At 52.3% G+C, this 19,152-nt stretch overlaps 3 protein-coding genes across 3 annotated transcripts; all 3 read right to left on the reverse strand.

Moving 5' to 3' along the window:
• Nucleotides 1-1,553: 1,553 nt before the first annotated feature.
• Nucleotides 1,554-6,479, reverse strand: dera (deoxyribose-phosphate aldolase (putative)). The gene is made up of 9 exons (XM_068755320.1): nt 6,351-6,479; nt 5,159-5,256; nt 4,888-5,035; nt 4,548-4,643; nt 4,316-4,450; nt 4,048-4,176; nt 2,716-2,828; nt 2,042-2,191; nt 1,554-1,965 (listed from the first exon to the last, which is right to left on the reverse strand). The coding sequence occupies exons 1-9, from the start codon at nt 6,379-6,381 to the stop codon at nt 1,909-1,911; spliced, it is 957 nt and encodes a 318-aa protein (XP_068611421.1). The 5' UTR covers nt 6,382-6,479; the 3' UTR covers nt 1,554-1,908.
• A 1,070-nt stretch (nt 6,480-7,549) lies between these two features.
• On the reverse strand, nt 7,550-13,484 carry LOC137911069 (RAD50-interacting protein 1-like). The gene is made up of 15 exons (XM_068755491.1): nt 13,326-13,484; nt 13,113-13,232; nt 12,912-13,027; nt 12,671-12,844; nt 12,425-12,592; nt 11,924-12,107; nt 11,695-11,805; nt 11,306-11,531; nt 10,948-11,085; nt 10,021-10,115; nt 9,342-9,446; nt 9,028-9,248; nt 8,729-8,909; nt 8,365-8,483; nt 7,550-8,243 (listed from the first exon to the last, which is right to left on the reverse strand). The coding sequence occupies exons 1-15, from the start codon at nt 13,482-13,484 to the stop codon at nt 8,033-8,035; spliced, it is 2,328 nt and encodes a 775-aa protein (XP_068611592.1). The 3' UTR covers nt 7,550-8,032.
• A 1,296-nt stretch (nt 13,485-14,780) lies between these two features.
• Nucleotides 14,781-19,089, reverse strand: LOC137910796 (heat shock 70 kDa protein 14-like). The gene is made up of 14 exons (XM_068755205.1): nt 19,009-19,089; nt 18,315-18,395; nt 18,013-18,095; nt 17,811-17,859; nt 17,392-17,497; nt 17,202-17,292; nt 17,020-17,124; nt 16,738-16,899; nt 16,002-16,157; nt 15,740-15,842; nt 15,435-15,650; nt 15,171-15,335; nt 15,013-15,080; nt 14,781-14,944 (listed from the first exon to the last, which is right to left on the reverse strand). The coding sequence occupies exons 1-14, from the start codon at nt 19,063-19,065 to the stop codon at nt 14,866-14,868; spliced, it is 1,521 nt and encodes a 506-aa protein (XP_068611306.1). The 5' UTR covers nt 19,066-19,089; the 3' UTR covers nt 14,781-14,865.
• Nucleotides 19,090-19,152: the final 63 nt, after the last annotated feature.

Raw genomic sequence — 19,152 nt, forward strand, 5'->3', positions numbered from 1 at the left:
GAAGATTATGGTGATTATAAATAATACAAAATAAAACGTATTCAATTTTTTTGTCGCTCGTAATATACGTCGCAACCATCGACAGTGGACGTATATCCGGTCACAACCGCCAAATTGCGCTTGATTTCTTGAATTTTTCGACCCCCAGGTAGGACAACTATGGATAAATCTAAGAAAAGAAAAGCGTCTGAAGAAAACAGAACGTTTAATGATACGTGGGCAGATTCGTTCGCCTTCACTGCTGACGAGATGGGTTTACCGGTATGCTTCATATGGAATGAGAAGTTAACAAACAACAAAAAGTCAAATGTCGCAAGACATTTGATCAAAAATATCCGGATGGAGATGAGAGAAAAAGAGCCGTTTGGGAACATAGATAGATACAGCATGTGTTGCCTTGATTATAAGGCTTTTACTTTCTTGCGGCTCTGGACATATTTGTTTTTTGTTTTTTTGGTCCAACATGGCTCTTTCAACATTTTGGGTTGCCGACCCCTGGTTTAGACAAAGGTTACGAGGAAGCAAGAGCTCGGTATTTTTATTAGTATATTCACATTAGAAAATCTGTTAATATCTGTTAATTATTCTGTTTCTTTGTCGAGTGGCGGCGCATTGTTGCTGATATAATTTCCCTCTGGGATTATTAAAGTTCTGATTCTGATTCTGGAGCTGTGGCAGGATATTACACGCTCGTCGTGCGCCTCTGTCATCAGTGAACGTCACTCTGTCTGACAATCTGCTGTTCAGCCACGCGCTGTAAATACGCAGACACGTGTTCTGTGAGGAGATCTGGGGAATCCAGGACAAGCCTTTCAACAAAACTCCACTTGATCATGAAGAACTGTCGGAGTGGAGAACGGTGGCAGTCAGCCATCACCCTCGCAGGAGGCAAAGAGAAACTTTGATCTGCAATCGGAATCCTTCCATCACGTCTGAGTATTTTTTAAGAGGCTACTTAAATTATTTCTGAGATGCGGTTTCTGAGGCTCGGCGGCAAAGGTAAAGGCCTCCTGTGGATAACGGCAGATAAAAGAGGAAAAACAAAAGACATCAGAACCTGAATATTATAATATTTAGCAGACGCAGCGGCAAGCTGTTCTTTAAGGAATACATGTCTTGTGCTTAAATTAATTGTGGAGGCACGGAGGCCCTGTTACCCGCTGCATCGCTCAACCAAAGCCACAGAACAATCGGCTGCGTCGAAAGTTTGACAATGACAGAACTGGAGCAGGGCTTTGGGCTTTCTGCCCCCCCCCCCACAGGGAACCTGGTGCAGACGACTCTGAAAAGAAGTTTACTTTCATTGTCATTTGAAATTACGCTCATTTGCATTTTATGGGAGAATGGTGCCACGTGAAAAACAACAATGCCGCCATGCAAGGTGTAAAGAGATCCACTTTGAAAGGGTTGAGGGCCGTTCCGTGGGATGAGCTGTCTGGAGATCACCCCTGCAGAGTCTCAGGAGGTGGCGGAGACCATTCGATTGTGTTCCTGCATCCAACGCCAGGGTGGAGTTGGAGTGACGAGAAATAAAACGAGAAATAAATATTCCAGATTGCATTTTCATTTTATTCTTCAACACTGCTCGTCTTGTTACACGATTAAAAAGAAAACTGCTTTTTCTTTTTCATGCCCGCCCTGGAGAAAAAGGTCCAATAATCTTTTTGAATCCGCAGCCCCAAGGCGGCGCTGGCGAGTGACACACCGGAGTATAGCCCCGCCCACAGCCCCAGGAGCAGGTCACGTCAATCAAGGACAAACAATTTGCATTTGTACCCAGCATAATGAATTGAATATATATATATATTTAGAGTATTTCGGTTAAAGGTACATCGTTCAGACGGTGGTCTTACACCGAGCACAGAGTGTTTGTCTGAGGTTTTCATCGGTTGGGACTAGAACACACGTTCAGGCCAGCGGTAGCTCATGGTAGGCCGCGTACCGTCCAGTAACGTGATGGTAGATCTGTAAACGCAAAGAAAGGACTTGTTTTCTGCAGAAAAGCAAGGAAAGCGTGAATCACTGACAGCCCGGCGCCCACCTGTCTTTCGATGTCCGCCAGCAGGCTGCTGGCTCCCAGTCGGAACAGGTGGGGGCGGAGCCAGACATCGCCCAGCTCCTCCTTGATCAGAGTGAGCCAGATCAGAGAGTCCTGGGCTGTTCGGATCCCCCCTGCTGGCTTAAAGCCCACCTAGGACAACAGAAGCCTGCCTCATGTTTCACGTGAAGGTGAGACCTCTAGTGCTTCATTACTGGATCAACTCCTGTAATCCATGTCCTCGTTTGGACACCGAGTCGAATCGTTGCTGATGGTTTTAGCAGTAGAACCAGGGGATGGAAATAATGCTGAAGGATCACAAGTCAAACAGAAGGAATTCTAATCACAGCTTTTGTAAAATTAGGGTAAATGTTGATGTCGTCCGGCTTCCGTAGCGAGCCCCGGCACACAAGATGCTATTTCCCTCCACCGACTCGAGGACCAACGTGGACCCAGGATACTCTGCAGCTTCAGGCCAGGTACCAGGATGAAAGACTGGAGGTCCAACGTGGACCCAGGATACTCTGCAGCTTCAGGCCAGGTACCAGGATGAAAGACTCGAGGTCCAACGTGGACCCAGGATACTCTGCAGCTTCAGGCCAGGTACCAGGATGCCCACCCAACCCCTCGGCCCACTTTAGGGACTAAAATATTTACAGACAGCCAAAGCACCCTACCGTGTAGCCTGAACACCTGTAGTAGTCCCGGATAGCCCTCACCATCACTATGGCAACAGGATAAGTAGCATTGACAGCTTCTTTGCCGGTGGAAGTCTTGATGAAGTCTGAACCTGCAAAGTAGAGCGTTCAGAACATTTAACCCTTTGATCACTGAGCTACTGCTAAAGCCTGGTGCGCCCGGGCCGGACCACGTGCCGCTGCTGACGGCTAACGGGGCCGCCGCACGCTCATCAATAACAGGCCCCATTTGTCCTTCCCTCCTTTTATAGCCAATTATGTATCATCAGCTTTCCTGATAAAAATAGAAGCTGAAATGAAGCTCTTTAATAGATTACCACAAACTAGGCTGCAGGAACGGGGGGGGGGGGGGGGGGGAGGGGGGGGAGGTCACCGGCCCTGATGCCTCCCCCCGTCTGTAATGACTGTTCATTACTGAACAGAGCAAGATGAACACTTTCTACTTCATTAAAGACATGCTCTATGTATTTCCCCCCCCAGTTAGGTCTTTAGGTCTCTCTCTCTCTCTCCCCCCTCGTCCCCACACTGGCATAATCCTTAAGATTCGTTATGGGGAGTCTTAATTACTAGATAATGGATAATGGTTATTAAATGTGGGTGGCGGTAATGAAGCTATATTCATTTGTGTGTGTGTGTGTGTGTGTGTGTGGGGGGGGGGGGGGGGGGGGTACCGGTAGGGAAACAGCATGCATCAGAGATTAATATGTGAAATGATCATTCAATTTCAGAACTCTCATACTCAATTGATAGGAACACGGGGAGATGAAGAGCGTGGTGACAAAAGCAATAACGAAGAAGCACCTCTGCTATGTGATGGCTCGTTCAGCATTAACAGAGGGAAAGCTCCATTTAGCAAAGGAAGAAGACGGACAGCAGCGCCACACGCTGGTAGATGAGGGGAACTACATCCAGATAGGAGCTTTTGTTAGCAGCAGCCTGCTAGCAGCCTGCTCGATCGACGTATTGAGCACCCCTGGTGTAAAGAGTAGAATATATAATATATAATGTGTATAATGCGCAGGTGTGACATTCCGGATTATACCAAGCATATCATCTAGAATGTGACTAAAGACTAGATAAAAGCACCAAATCAAGGTTTGACCTCCAGATTCGTGTTTCTGGCGCTAAAAGCACCATTTCAGAGGTTTGAAGTCCGACCTCAGGAAAATCATGTGAGAATTCGGGAACAGGCGGGGGCCGAGCAAAGACAACCGTCCCCCCCAAAGCGACTCCCCCCCCCCCCCCCACTAAAAAGAGTGTGAATGGTTCCCTAAACTGGGATTTGACCGGCCCGCTGGAAGCCAGACTGACCGGCCATCATGGCAACGAGACTGGCTTTGTAGACGTTGGTGAAGGTGTCCAGCTCGCCGACCGCCAAGATCGTCTTCATGTGGGCGTCGCCGCAGGCCTCCCGAAACTGGCGAATCTCCTCATACATGGCTGCAGAGAATAACGGAAACGCTTTATTCACATCATCATCAGAGGAATCGGTTTCTGCTTTTGAGCTGCAAAGACATCAAAGCGCCCGCTGGGGTTCTGGTGGAGACCCCGTCCCGCCGGGCGGAGGACCCGTCCTCACCTTCCCACCGCCCGGTCAGGGCCAGCGTCCTGTTGATCACGACGTCGATCTCGCCGGCGCCGTCGGCCACTGCCAGGCGCACTTCCTGCAGGCGGGTCTCCAGCGGCGTCTGTCCCGCTGGGAAACCGGTGGCCACTGTGGGGGGGAGGAGGCGGAACACGCTGAAGTTCAACACCCACACCCCCCCCCCCCCCCCGTGTGACATCACAGGATCCGGGTTCAGGCGACTCACCTGAGGCTACGGGCAGGCTGGAGCCGGCGGCTCGGAGCGAAGCCACGGCATCGGCCACGCGAGCCGGGTACACGCACACGGCTGCGGTGGTCACTCCTGCACAGAGAGCAGACCGATAGCTGGGGGGGGGGGGCGCCACCTGCAGGCCAGGTGGCGAGAGCCAATCGGAACGAGCCTTCCATCAATAATGACGGATGAATGATTAGCGGTCGGATTAGCGGAATAAATGGCGCGCAGAGGCCCGAGTCAGGATGCGAGGAGACACGACGGGGGGGGGGGGCTCCGGGCCTCGGCGCCGACCGCGTCTGGCCAGAGCTAACGCGTGCCGGCAGCAGCAGACCTTTGTCCTGCATGTCCATGTTCTTCAGCAGGTCCGGTCGGACCGGTTGGATGGCCTTCAGACACAGTCGGTGCACGTTGGATGCAGTGTCATCCCCAGCCAGCGTCGTCAGGTCGATGCATGCGACGGCCTTCAGCAGCCAGGCGGCCTGCAGGACGAACACAGACACCCCCCCCCCACCGGTCAGTGCAGATGTTCTGAGCAGGATCAAACGTGCACATCTGGAGCTCACCAGCATGCAAGGGACACCTTTCAGAGCGAAGCGTCTCACCTGCCACTGCTTCTTTGGGATCTTGTGTCCTTGGATTTGCTTGGCTCTCCTCAGGACCGCCTGTGTGTTCACTCGCACCTTCGACACCCACTCCAGGTCTGACGCCGCCGCAACGGAACACAGAAGGAAGAAAAAACGCTGTGTATTCAAAATGTATACGAAAGCTTCCGGATGTACTTTAATCCATGCAAATCAGTTAATGCAAGTACAGGAATATACCTCGACACGCGAGTGTTCCGAGATGAATATATTTATTAGATAGAATGCTAGAGTACAAGTACAGTCACACAGTAGCATGTATTACAGTACAAATACAGTCAAACATCCTGTCTGAGAGGAGCATTTCAAAATGTTGTTTCCGTTGAAAGTCCTTCGTACATAAATCATCGACATTTAATAATACCAATAAAATAAAAATTAATTACTCCACAGATGCAAAATAACAATAAATTATAAAGTCACATAATACGTACAACGCAGGTGGACAAAAAGGGGGATTGATCCGGAGAGAGCCGTGATGATTATCTCCGTTTCTGCCCCCCTAAAAGGTGAATTTTTAGGGCTGTTTCGTTCAGATAGCGGCAAACCTGCGAGCAACATTTAGTTTTGACTTCCAGATGCTGCCGCTAGATGGCGCCGCAGCTTCTTGTTATATGTGAGGGTTGCAGGTTGAGGTGTTCTCTCCCCCCCAGGACGCAAGCAGGGCGTTAAACGTGAATATCAGCCAGTTTAAATCTTACTCCGTGTTCCCAGGAGAACCCTGGAGAACCCCGACTCACTCCTGCATCACGTGACGCGTTTCCTCACGTCTGCCATTAAAGCATTAACCCGACCGGATGACCCGCTTCGTTTCGGGCTGTCAACTTTCACGGTGTTTTTTTTAACAGCGACGTAGTTTGCTTTCGAACCGACGACGGAGAGCCAGACTGTTAGTTTACGTCACGTTTAATAGTTAAGTGTTGTTTCTGCTTGGTGCGGCATGTTGTTGGTTCTAGCAGCGGCGGCTAACACACAGCTAGCTTCAAGCCAAAGGTCGAACCTGGACGGCCCCTGTTCATAACAACTCGCGCGGTGCAACGTCACGGAACGCAGGCGATGACGTCAGACGTCGCCCACGCGCTTTCTCTGAAGCGCTTTACACAGACGCCATTTAAACACGGACCGAACTCGGCCTCCAGCTCATTTCCCTCACCGAGATTCATGCCTGGATTCCTGGCCGACATGATGAAAGCCAAACTTCCACGCGTGGAGACCTGGGAGCAGCCACCGAGCACCCACACTTCCAAGCCCCTCCCCCTCTTCTTCTTCTTCTTCTTCTTCTTCTACTTTCAAATCGCGTTGAGGGGCGTTACCGCCGCCGCCTGTTATGTATTTGGAGCTACTGAGGCTACCGTAGTTGCGGAGGCGTAAAGCATTCTGGGAAATGGGATGGAGACGTGACGAGCGCATTGCAGAAAGTTAATTAACTACCAGCGGAGTCTGTATTATTGTCAAGAGAGCGTAATAACGACTTATTATTATTATTATTGCTACTGTGCGCATGCGTGTGCCGCCTTGGTATCTCCCGGCAGCCACCGCATAATTTCCGATCACATGTGAACAGAGCGGAAGCCCAGTACAACGTGGTTTTAAACTTTTTTTTGGAAACAATCAAGTTGCGATGTCCGAACCTGAATTAAAACGCCGTAAGTTAAATGGAATTTAACTTTTAGTAGTGATTTAGACAGGATTTAGTAGTGCTGGATCCAAAAAGGACCGATTCATTGGATTATGCTCACGTTATTAGGCTGGCGGAACACTTTGAATGTGATGTTGATTTTGATCAATTGAGAGAGGAATGGGATGATCTGCATCTTATGCCCAAATCGAATACCCTGGAAGGCATGCAAACTGACAGCTACTGGACAGGGGTTCTAAAGCAGACCACGTCACTGGGAGTGCAGAGATTTCCTGCAGTGTGGAAGCTCTTTTCCATTTTGCCGTGCCTCCCACATAGCAGCGCAGATAGCGAGAGGGTGTTCTCACTTGTGAGAAAAATCAACAGGGAGTACAGAAAGAGCACGGCGGAAGATACGCTTGTTGCATATTTGCAAGTAAAGACGAACTCTACTGGCAAATGCTGTGACCTCGCCCCATCGAAAGATATGCTCGTTTCAGCAAAGAAAGCAACAGTAGCATACGACAAAGAGCACAGTAGTAGTTAAAGAAACACTTGTTTACAGAATTTATTAAGTGTGTATAGAAGAATGTAACGAGTGTAAAATATCAAATGTTAAACTATCATAATGAATAATGTCCAACTGTGTACATAAATAATTGCATTTGAAAAAAAATGTATGGTGTACGATTATTTTTTATTTTGTAAGGACAAGTATGCATAAATACACCGGAGTTAGTACTAGTACACAGCATACATTAAATTACACAATATACACTATTCACATGTAATTGCATAACACAATACAAACAACGAAATCCCTTTTGAACATGAGAAAATAATTTGCATTTCAACTTTCAAAATGCTCATCAAATAGCTTCTTTGCATTTTGTTTTGCAAAACTTGTTTCTGATGAAGAAAAACTTTATCCCACCTGAAGACAGACTAAAAACACAAACTGAAGGCTTGCTGAGCAATGACAGGCTTTATTACATACTGTAATAGACAGTAATAATGTAATAGACTTTGTCCTTAGGCAAAGTTCAATACTTCATTAATACATTGTTATGGTATCATTAAGTAGGACTCCAAAACAATAATACGTACATAGAAGTATCAACTTGTTAAATGTTCCCCCATCTGGATTACAAATAAGAATATAGCTAATAACCAAAATTAAATACTAAAATGTAGCCACAACCCTCCTGCCTGCAGGCTCACCGGCCGGGCCAGGAGGCCCTGAGGCTGAGGAGGATCAACACGTCCCTGGGGGACAAGCAGAACACCCCCAACTCACGCAGCGCAGCCTCCGGCGGGGGGTGGCCGGCGCCCGCCTCCTCCCGGCTCTCCTCCGACTCTCTAAGCAGGTCCTTCAGCAGAATAGCAGAACCCACTTTAAGACACAGGACGATGCAGGCCTCCTTCACGCTGCAGGACGGACAGACAAAAGTCAGAAAGACGGGGAAACGCAGCAAGACACCAAGAGACGCACGCCTAGCTGCCGGGGAGAGCGCGAGCCTGGCCACGCGTCCGTGACTCTCGCACTTACTGTTTGAAGAAGTTCTCGGGCCTCTTGCAGTAGTGACCAAACAGAGGAAACAGGTTCCTGCTCATATCAAACTGCAGCTGCGCCGCGCCGCCGTCACTGAAGTGATTGGACAGGATCACCTGAGAGAGATGGGAACACGTTCAGCGTCGGCGTCAGACGCGCACGGCGAGCGAGACTCACGGCTCGGCTACTCGGAGGCAGCTTTTACATGCCGATTGATAAAGCGCAAGACAGTTCACGACGCTAGATTGTTGAGGTAATGACACTGATGATGATGATGATGATGACATCGTCGTGCTATTCTCTGCTGGATTGATTGTACTCAAGGCGTCCGTTTAAAACACCACTGGGTCCGATCACTTACTTCCTGGTACAGAAACCGATCCAGCCTTTCAGCCAGACCCTGCCAGGCCGTCTGGAACAGAGCAGAACTCAGGACCTGATGAAGGTTCAGCAGGCGGTCCCTCACACACAGCATCATGGGGCACGCTGAAGTGGACAGGGACATGATGGACTGCTCGTGCTGGGGCTGGAGGGACAGCCACCTTGGAAAGAAAGACGAAGCCTCAACGAATCCCCGAAGTACGACACCACCCCGGTCTGTTCCGCGCAATGGAGGATTCTCACGGAGGGGAGTCCGTATCCGTCTCCCGTCCGTCTCACCTGTCCTGGCAATACGGTTTGGCTCTCTCCGCTACGTCCCTCATGGTCCACTCCAGCATCCTTCCCATCATGTCCCCTTTAAGTCGATCCAGCAAAGCCAGCAGGCCTTCAAACAGAGAGCCCTCCAGAGAAGCCAAACGCCCAATGTCCGTCGCCCCCAGGCCTCCCAATATGAGTTCTTCGCCGAGGGCGATGGCTGCCTGCTGCAGCTGTAGGAAGAACTGGAGCGACGAGACAAGAACCAATGAACACGTGGTCCGAGCGACCGAGGAGGTCGACGCGCCTCCGGCAACGATCCGATCGACCGTACGCACCACGTTGTCGCCCCAGTCTCCGAGGACGGTGCAAATGTAGTTAATGGCATTGAGAATGGCACAATAGCGGGCCCCCAGTGGGCAGCGAGACTCCTCCTTCATCACCTGGAACAGCAACGGCAGCAATATCATCCTCCTCCTCCTCATTCATTCATTCATTCATTCATTCATTCATTTACTCCCCAGCCCAGAATGAATCTCTCCGTTTCAGGACCTCCTGCCATTCACACCTAACAGCTCAGCGGTTTCGGTCGTTTGTCGTTTTTTCTGCTCCAGCAGGACGTAAAGGAACGTTTCGCTGAATTAAATTCAGACATAATAAACAAATAAATAAACAATTCTAATTGTCTGAGATGAACCTGTTTAACATTTTAGAGATTCTGAGTTCCTCCGCTGGAATGCACCTGCACATCCAATCTGTACAGCATAATATACCGACTCATTTACAGAATCACGACTCAGCATAATATACCGACTCATTTACAGAATCACGACTCAGCATTATATACTTGGGGTAATTTAACATGGCCGACGTACGACAAAAGCCGTAAATCGACGACCCCCCCCCCCCGTATTTGGAGGTTGTCAACAGAACGGTAACAAGGAGAGGTAGAAGCAAAGCTCAGTCTTTCCTTCATTGGTTTCCCTCCTCAATGACAGTTGCTATGGCGATGGTTACCTGGGTGAGTCGTATGCGGAAGTCGTCCACCAACTCCCTCTGCAGCCCCAGAAACTTGAGCTGTGCAGAAGGACTGGGTAACGCCCTGTACCGCTCTGCGTAGACAAAGATCATTGGCAGGACTCGATCAATCAATGGAAAGTACGATTTAAGGTTTGCCCTGCAGCTCAGCCACGAGAGTTCAGCTCACATGCTGGTTAGAGACATCCTGTCTCGCTGCTAACGTCTGACCAGAGACATCCTGTCTTGTTGCTAACGTCCGACCAGAGACATCCTGTCTTGATGCTAACGTCTGACCAGAGACATCCTGTCTTGATGCTAACGTCCGACCAGAGACATCCTGTCTTGTTGCTAACGTCCAACCAGAGACATCCTGTCTTGTTGCTAACGTCCAACCAGAGACATCCTGTCTTGATGCTAACGTCCGACCAGAGACATCCTGTCTTGTTGCTAACGTCCGACCAGAGACATCCTGTCTTGATGCTAACGTCCGACCAGAGACATCCTGTCTTGATGCTAACGTCTAGCCAGAGACATCCTGTCTTGATGCTAACGTCTAGCCAGAGACATCCTGTCTTGTTGCTAACGTCTAGCCAGAGACATCCTGTCTTGTTGCTAACGTCCGACCAGAGACATCCTGTCTTGTTGCTAACGTCCGACCAGAGACATCCCGTCTTGTTGCTAACGTCCGACCAGAGACATCCTGTCTTGATGCTAACGTCTGGCCAGAGACATCCTGTCTTGATGCTAACGTCTAGCCAGAGACATCCTGTCTTGTTGCTAACGTCTAGCCAGAGACATCCTGTCTTGTTGCTAACGTCTAGCCAGAGACATCCTGTCTTGATGCTAACGTCTAGCCAGAGACATCCCGTCGGACCCGTCCCGCGCTGTGAAACATGACAGCTATTGAAGTTGGACACGTCTTACCTGTGATGACCTGCAGCAGAGTCATGAAAGTCTCAGCACAATCTGGAGCCTTCAGCTCGTCCATGTCGCTGATGTCTTTGTACTGGGAGCTCCACGCTCCCTCGGTGGACAGCATGGCGTCCATCTTCTCCACCGCCACTGCAGACACACAGCGGCTAGCTGTTATTGCTGCTAGCTGCAGGTGCGCTAGCCAGCCTGCTAGCACTAGCAATCCTCTGCTGCGAGCAGAGTTCTGCGCAATGTAAAAAAAATGAAAACAGGAAACTGGCTTCATCCAATGACGTCACGCTGAATTGACTGCTGGAGACACGGACGGACATTCACAGCCCCCCCCCCCCGCCCCCTCGTGACAACTCACTCTTCTTCTCTACGGTGAGCCACTTCTGAAGGACGGCGTCCTCCAGCAGGAGGTGAAGCACCCCAGGCAGCCCCGCTGGGTAAGAGTGGCTGCCTCGCAAGTCCTTCTCAAAGTGCAGCACCTCTTCCACCAGGTGGCAGAAGAGCACGTCGTCATAGAGCAGGCGGGACGCATCGCTGGACACCTTCTCTTGGACGAGGGACAGCAGGCCTCGACACAGCTCCACCTACGCGTGCATAAAGCTGTTACTGCTATTAAAATATCATAAAATCCTGCGGTTAGCTGAAGCCGAGCTTCAAACGAGGACAGGAAACCAGGGCTTTTGGGACGAGGACACGTCAAACTGAGCTGGATTTAGGGAGAAGGGACTGCGGCGTGGAAAGGTCTACCCTGGCGCTGATGGCGGTCCCAGTTCTGTCCAGGACAGGCTGGATCTTCTCTTCCATGAAGGCTGTGCTGTTTCCGATCCACATCAGGACCTGCGTGAGATACCATTCAGGCTGGGGGGGGGGGGGGGGGCGCACAGACACAGGGGATGAGTCCTCGCCCGAGTCCAACACCAACGGTTCCACAGAGTGTGTGTGTGTGTGTGTGTGTGTGTGAGTGTGTGAGACACACCTTGCCGGGGGAGTTGGTCTGTCGACTCCCATAGAAGTGGTACCTAAACCTCTTGCCGAGGGGCTGAATCATGACCTGGACGGGAAGGCAGAGAGGAGGAGACCGGGTCACAGGCGCGGGGCAGGAAGAAAGCGTCCGGGTGGGGGAGGAAGACGCCGACGCCCTCTGAGATAAGGCGTCATCACTACCAGGGGAAGTTAAAGAAACACGGGACTGAAGCAAAAGACGCCAAACACGTCCTAAACCTACAGAAATCTGGAGTCTAAATGATGCCGTATGCATGTATATTTATATAGTATACAGTACACACACGTGTACACAGGGTTAGCAGCAACGATGGCGGCGCTACGTAACCCCAACCCGCTACGTAACCCCGAGGCGCTACGTAACCCCAACCCGCTACGTAACCCCGAGGCGCTACGTAACCCTGAGGCGCTACGTAACCCCGAGGCGGGAGCAGCAACGATGGCGGCGCTACGTAACCCCGAGGCGCTACGTAACCCTGAGGCGCTAGCAGCAGAAGGATAAGAGGCTTGCAGGGCGAGCAGCTGCGAGACCAGCAGCTCCAGCTGGCTGCTGGTCTCCTGGTAGCCGGCGGTGGGCGTCAGCGACTGAGTCGGGGGGGCGATGACCGGCCAATGAAGCTGCACCAGAACCTTCTCAAAATCACTACGAAACAATCGAGGGGGGGGGGTTGGGGGGGTTAGATCCGACAGCAGACGGAGGACGATCATTAAACGGGAATACCTGGTCAGTCGGTCTTTGACGATCTTGTGCCAGAAGTGAAGCGTCTCTCGGAGGAAGCCCTGGAGGTGGGAACACCCAGAATGCTTCAGGCCTGTGTGCAGGGCGGCCATGTTGTCGATGGCCCCGATGGCCTCCCACACGCTGCTGGTCATGAGACACTGCTGGACCGCAGCACTGTGGAGACACCAAAGACTCAGCCTGTCTGTCCCCCCCCCTGTCCCCCCGTCCCCCCGTCCCGTACCTGAGCTCCTCTACACGCTGGAGGCACCGGAGGTACCGGCTGTGCCGCTCTATCGTATCAATATGGTTGAACATCTGGCCCAGATCATCCATCCAAGGCCGAGCCCCCTGCAGGTGCTGAAAGACGAGCGTCGACAAAGGTCGTGCGTCAGGGGGGGGACATCAAGGGGGACATCGAGGGGACACTTTGCAGCATGTCCACCTGGTCCAGCAGACCGGAGACGCGTCTCTCCCTCTGCAGCAGCGCCCCCAGGCGGCCCGTCGCCTCCTCGGCCGCAGATAGAGCCGCAGCGACTCCGGGAGGCCTGGACGCCGTCAGCGCCTGGGAAGCAGAGCGACAGCGAAGGGTGACGCTGGGTGACGCGTCCGTTAACGTCATGACGTCAGCGCGGCGCAAACAGCCTGGGTACGTCACCTGTGTCTCCAGGACGTCGGTGTCCTCCGTCAGTCTGTCCAGCAGCGCGCCAACGAGCTTCAGGGACTTCAGGTCGCTGCCGACTTCCGTTCGGAAGAAATCCACGACGAAGTCTCTCAGTTCTCCCCGCGGGGGCTGCTGCTGCTCTACTGCCGCCATCTTGCTTCTACGACGGTGACGTCACCGCCTCCCCCCTTCCTTCGTGCGCATTTTCCCTGAAAGTCCCGTTTCCGCTTCTCCTGCGCGCGAGAGACACGCCCCCCTCCACGCTGTTACATCCAGGCCTGTTTGAACGGAATAAAGATAACTTTATTTATCGATCAATGTTGTTACCTCCGTCAAGGAGCTTCTGTTTCTGACGGATCATTGATGAATGAAACTCTGTTAGATCCCATTAAAGTTTCAGAGTAATCCGGATACAATCCTGGATACAAATATTTGGGGGGTCCCATTTAATTATAATAGGGGCTTAGAAAAAGTTATAAAATCTGCATTCAATTCAGTCACCAAAAGTCACAGTCATAAAGGGGTCCGATATGAACCATCATGAAACGTGTATTCCGGTTCTGATCCAGAATGAGGTCAGGAACGAATATTACACTTTAACATTAATGGATGGATGCGTTGGGGATCGGCAACTCTGTCGGCAGCGCAGCTTCTCCCGAGGTCTTTCCGCCCGGCAGTGGCGACTGGCGCCCGATGAAGGACTACGACCTCCTCTACTGCTTCCGCAGAGACTCCAGCAAGGTCCAGAACTACCTGAAGATCCTGAAGAGTCGCATCGTTCCGGAGAACGGATGCTGACGTCCAAATCACAGCGGAGGCCACGTTTACATTCTGGAACACCGGGCACGTTGGCATGGAAACGCTGGATGGATACAGCTGTGCTCCTCGTGTGCTACGGCTAAGCTATGAGACGTTGAAGGGTTCACAGGTTCGCTCCCCAACGCCCGAAGGCCGACCTGAACCAAAGACTCTGCCCACCAGATCCATTCTGCAAACAAACGAACCCCGACTATGAACAATTGTATTATAATATAATATATATGATGTTAATAGCAGTTGTTTTGTCCTTCCTTCAGGAGAAACACTGCAGACGCACTAGAACTGTTACAACTCCTGCCCTGACCCTCAAAGTTCTGCTGTCAAGGATTCAGCAGCACATCCCGACTTATTACAATGATTAAATTAGAAAGTAAAATGGCAAAACAAATGCAGGACGTCCATCCGTGTCCCAGCAGGCAGAGACGAGGAAAGGACAGACGTCGCCATCACCGCAACGCAAAGAGAAACCCAACTTCTGCCGTTGACGAGGTTGAGAGAGAAGTTTCATTATTTTTTTATCCACTTTTAGGCGTCTTCCTTATTTTAATGTGTTAAAAAAGCTCTTCCTGCATCGAGACTCGAGCATTCTGGAGGTCATTACTCTGAATGAGTCCAACAACGAGAGAGACTGGAACTGCGTTTATTCAATGAGCAAACTAAAACAGACGGCGCGTTGATGTCTGGACGGGGCAGGGGGAGGGGGGGGGGGGCGGGTTCACGAGGCGGCAGCCACGGTGACGACCTCGGGTCTCCCGGTGCTCTGGTCCAGACAGGAAATGTGAACGGTTCCGTCCCTGCGACGGACACAAGCCATTAGTGACGCACACGGAACGCGCCGCGGCCGGCGCGGAGCGGACGGTACCTTTTCATGGTCACTACGGTGTCGACGTCGTGATTCTCCTCTCTGGGCGGCAAATCTCTCAAGATGATCTACGAACGACGCAGAAAGAAAACGAGGATCAATGATGGATCAATCCTCCTTTGATGACTCGTCCAGTTTACATCCAAGCGTGAATCTACCTGCGCCAGTTTCACCGGCTGCTCCGTCTCAACCCTCTGGTAAATCTCCAGACGAAGGGAGGACAGATCGCCCCCCCCGCTCAGGACGTGATGCCTGCGAGCAGGTAGGGGGGTGCCGGATGGGAGCAGAACAGTGAACGCCTCGGTTCTGGATTCATCCACCTCCTGAAAGAAACAAAGAAAAAACAGATGCAAATCATGAGAGAAGCACTCAGAGAGCACAGACCCTGGATCTGCACCGGGGGGGGGGGGGGGCTACTTTACCTTCACTAGGATGTCAACAGCAGAAACGTCCACCGTGACCGACTCCTCCTCGGGAGAAAGGCCTTCTCTGCCAACCAGTAAACCCGCTTGCAGGGCTGCCCCCACGGCAATGACCTCATCAGGGGGCGCCGAGCAAAGGAGCTCCACGTCCGGAAAGATGTCCCGGATCATCTGCTGGAGCCGAGGGATCCGGGCGGAGCCGCCGCAAAGAACCACCTGAAGGACATCAGAGACGAGGGCAAAGCTTTTGTTACCGTAAACGCACACTATCGTCCACGAGACGAAGCAGAACTCGGTTCCGTCACCTTGTTAATGTCGCCGGGCGAGAGTCCCGACTCCTCCAGCAGGGCTCTGATTGGCTGGATGCTTCGGTTGAAGAGCGAGGAGCAGAGCAGCTCAAAGCGAGCTCTGAGGGAAGTCAAGCCGAGTCAGATTCACTCACGGGAGAGACGGAGTTCATCCGGAGACGCGTTCAGGGAGACCGGCTCCGGACCGGGCCCTCGTTCTCCGGTTAGCCGCTAACCGCTAGCAGCTGATTTTAATAGATGAGACGTCCCGACGGCGTACCTGGAGACGTTGCATTCCAGGTCCATGCCGTCGTGCAGCGAGTCGACGAAGCAGTTGGCCGATCCCAGCGAGGACAGCGAGTGTTTGGACATGTCGGCGCCGTTCATGAGCTTCAGCATGGCCCGAGCGTTGCTGCTCACGTCGTGCTTAAACGTCCTGCAGAGACACCGAGACAAAGTGAGACGCCGTCCTCCTGTCCTCCGGCGAGCAACATCTGGAGCCGAGCAGCTTAGAAAGTCCAACGGTGTTCGAGTACTTCACCGTCAAAACCCACACCGGATACACGGTTAGAGTACTTCACCGTCAAAACCCACAGCGAATACACGGTTAGAGTACTTCACCGTCAAAACCCACACCGGATACACAGTTAGAGTACTTCAGCGTCAAAACCCACACCGAATACACGGTTAGCGTACTTCACTGTGAAAACCCACACTGAATACACGGTTAGAGTACTTCACTGTGAAAACCCACACTGAATACACGGTTAGAGTACTTCACCGTCAAAACCCACACCGAATACACGGTTAGAGTACTTCACTGTGAAAACCCACACCGAATACACGGTTAGAGTACTTCACTGTGAAAACCCACACCGAATACACGGTTAGAGTACTTCACTGTGAAAACCCACACCGAATACACGGTTAGAATACTTCACTGTGAAAACCCACACCGAATACACGGTTAGAGTACTTCGCCCCCCCTCCCACGGAGCAGATAGGACCCGGCGTACCGCTTGAACTCGGCGGCGAGGTGCTGGGCCAGGGCCCGGGTGAAGCTCTCCCCGCCGATGCCGTGGTCCGTGAGGGTGTTGAGGACACGGAATATTCCGCCGTTGACCTGCAGCGCCGTCACGCTGAGGGACGTCCCCCCCAGCTTGTAGACCAGGACATGACTGCGAAGGCACAGAACCGGACCAGGGAAGACCACATTCCAGCGTCAGGTCCCTGCCAACGACCAATCGTTGCCGTTTTACAAATACAAGCCAATCAGGACGCAGCGGCGTCGACCCCACCTCCTCCCGGAGGAGCAGTCCTGCCCGATGTTGTAGGCCAGAACCGCAGCGGCAGGCTCGTGGATCAGCCTCAGCACGTGGAAGCCCGCTGCCTCGGCCGCCCCCCTGAGAAGCCCCGCCCACAAGCCGTTATGAAAAACACGTAGAAGACGTGGCGAGTTCTCGGCGGCGGCGCGGCCCACCTCAGGGCACGCTTCTGAGCGTGAGCAAACTCAAAGGGGACAGTAATGACGGCCTCCGTGACGTCGCCGCCGACGGCGGACTGCGCCGTCTCTGTGGAGACAGAAACGCGGCATTAACGAGGGACGTCCCGGCCGGATCACGCCGAGCATCGACTGCGTGAGCAAGTTGAGTGTGTGTCCCATGATGCACCTTTCATTTTCTGGAAGATGAGCTTCGCGGTGTCCTCTGGCGCAACAAACCGGGGCTGGTCTCCTGCCGCGATCTCGTAATACGGCTTGTCCTCGCGGTTCACCACCTGAACACGGCGCAGCCGTTTACGCGGCTTCAACGCGCCATTACGGCGGGGCGCGAATAAGACGCGCATCACAAAGAGCAGAGACCGAGCATCAAGCGCACCGCTCCCAAGTTCGGAAGAAGACGTTTCTCCCCTCATCCGAGAGGCTTTAGAGTTTTTAGCTCTTTGTGATTACCTCCACCAGAGAACCCGAACAGACACACAAGCCACGCCTCGTCTGACTGCACGCAGCCGATAGAAATACAGCGCGCGCTGCACAGGGGGCTTTACGCGGCGCACGCACACACACACACAACAGGAACGCTACACTTACCCGACACTTTGTCTGCGTTTTGTGGGTTTGTGTCTCCGGATCATCGAAGCTAGAAAAACAATCACAGAATAAATATCCGTCCATCAGCTCTCTTTACGAGTCTTTTTCCTATCCAGACTAGGAAAAGGGCTCCAGCCTCAGTTCAGACTAGAAGACCGTCCTGGTTCAGGACCGTCCAGTGGCAGTAGACGGGCACAATTACCTCCTGCCCAGCACTTGTTTCACTTTGATGACCGTGTTGGCCGAGTTCCGGACCCGACCTTGCTTTGCTGCAATGCCTACGATCTGCAAAGAAAAAATAAATAAAAGCTCAGTCTGTAAACAGGCTGGGAGATCATAAACCATCAGCCACACGTCAGAGGTCAACTCCGACACGTTCTAGCCATCCCACACAACGTCAATGCAATCGTGAAATGATGTCCTCTGAACTGCTTCGGACCCATTTTGGGTGCGTCTTTGCGAATCGCTCCAGAGGAGAGCCGAGGTGATCAGTGCGTTTCCTACCTGCTCCGTGTCTCTGTAGGACACCACAGCAGGAGTTACTCTGTCTCCTGCATCGTTAGCTACCACACCAGCCTGCCCATCCTGAACAAACACACACACACACACACACACACACACAGTTACAGTTGTAATAGGATCATTTATATGACAGAGCAAGGTGAGGTCTGGGGATGTCTCCGGCTTCAAGCATGCTAGCCGAGTGGCACCCAGGAGATAAGGGGTTAATTAAACACCGTGTACTCTGACTAGAGGATCTAAACCTGTTAATCACTTCCTATCAGACAAAACGGGACGTTCCATCTTCTTTAGAATGGCGCCGTGGCTAGCATAGCGCCGTAGCGAGCACAGAGCCGTAGCTAGCCCAGCGCCGTGGCTAACATAGCGCCGTAGCTAACCCGGCGCCGTAGCTAGCATAGCGCCGTAGCTAACCCGGCGCCGTAGCTAGCATAGCGCCGTAGCTAGCCCAGCGCCGTAGCTAACCCGGCGCCGTAGCTAGCATAGCGCCGTAGCTAACCCAGCGCCGTAGCTAACCCGGCGCCGTAGCTAGCATAGCGCCGTAGCTAGCCCAGCGCCATGGCTAGCATCTATTACGGTCATTCCTGCTACAAGTCGCGCGACTTCGCCGAGGAGACTTCTAGTCTGTGAACCCTCCCTGACAGCAAACTGATTCTGACAACAACGGGCCACGACTCACCCGAAATATCGCTACACAGGCGCTTGTGTAGCCGAAATGAACTCCTATCGCAGCCATGTTTGACGCCGACACGCACGCGACCTGCGCTCTGCACGCAGGAAGAACTTCCGGTTCATGAAAGAGGCAGGGCTGGACAGCAACCCG

This window comes from Brachionichthys hirsutus, chromosome 22, assembly GCF_040956055.1.
Source record: "Brachionichthys hirsutus isolate HB-005 chromosome 22, CSIRO-AGI_Bhir_v1, whole genome shotgun sequence".
Taxonomy (NCBI): Eukaryota; Metazoa; Chordata; class Actinopteri; order Lophiiformes; family Brachionichthyidae; genus Brachionichthys; species Brachionichthys hirsutus.

Coding starts and splice junctions, on each gene's coding strand:
- dera (XM_068755320.1), bottom strand. CDS start 6,381: ATGTCGGCCAGGAATCCAGGCATGAATCTCG. Junction 5,257..6,350: donor GAATCCAGGCATGAATCTCG/GTGAGGGAAATG, acceptor CGGCGGCGTCAG/ACCTGGAGTGGGTGTCGAAG. Junction 1,966..2,041: donor TGGCGGACATCGAAAGACAG/GTGGGCGCCGGG, acceptor TTGCGTTTACAG/ATCTACCATCACGTTACTGG.
- LOC137911069 (XM_068755491.1), bottom strand. CDS start 13,484: ATGGCGGCAGTAGAGCAGCAGCAGCCCCCGCGGGGAGAACTGAGAGAC. Junction 13,028..13,112: donor TCTCCGGTCTGCTGGACCAG/GTGGACATGCTG, acceptor CTCGTCTTTCAG/CACCTGCAGGGGGCTCGGCC. Junction 11,086..11,305: donor GCTCACCGTAGAGAAGAAGA/GTGAGTTGTCAC, acceptor GTGTGTCTGCAG/TGGCGGTGGAGAAGATGGAC.
- LOC137910796 (XM_068755205.1), bottom strand. CDS start 19,065: ATGGCTGCGATAGGAGTTCATTTCGGCTACACAAGCGCCTGTGTAGCG. Junction 17,498..17,810: donor AAACGCAGACAAAGTGTCGG/GTAAGTGTAGCG, acceptor CGCCGTGTTCAG/GTGGTGAACCGCGAGGACAA. Junction 16,900..17,019: donor GACTGCTCCTCCGGGAGGAG/GTGGGGTCGACG, acceptor GTGCCTTCGCAG/TCATGTCCTGGTCTACAAGC.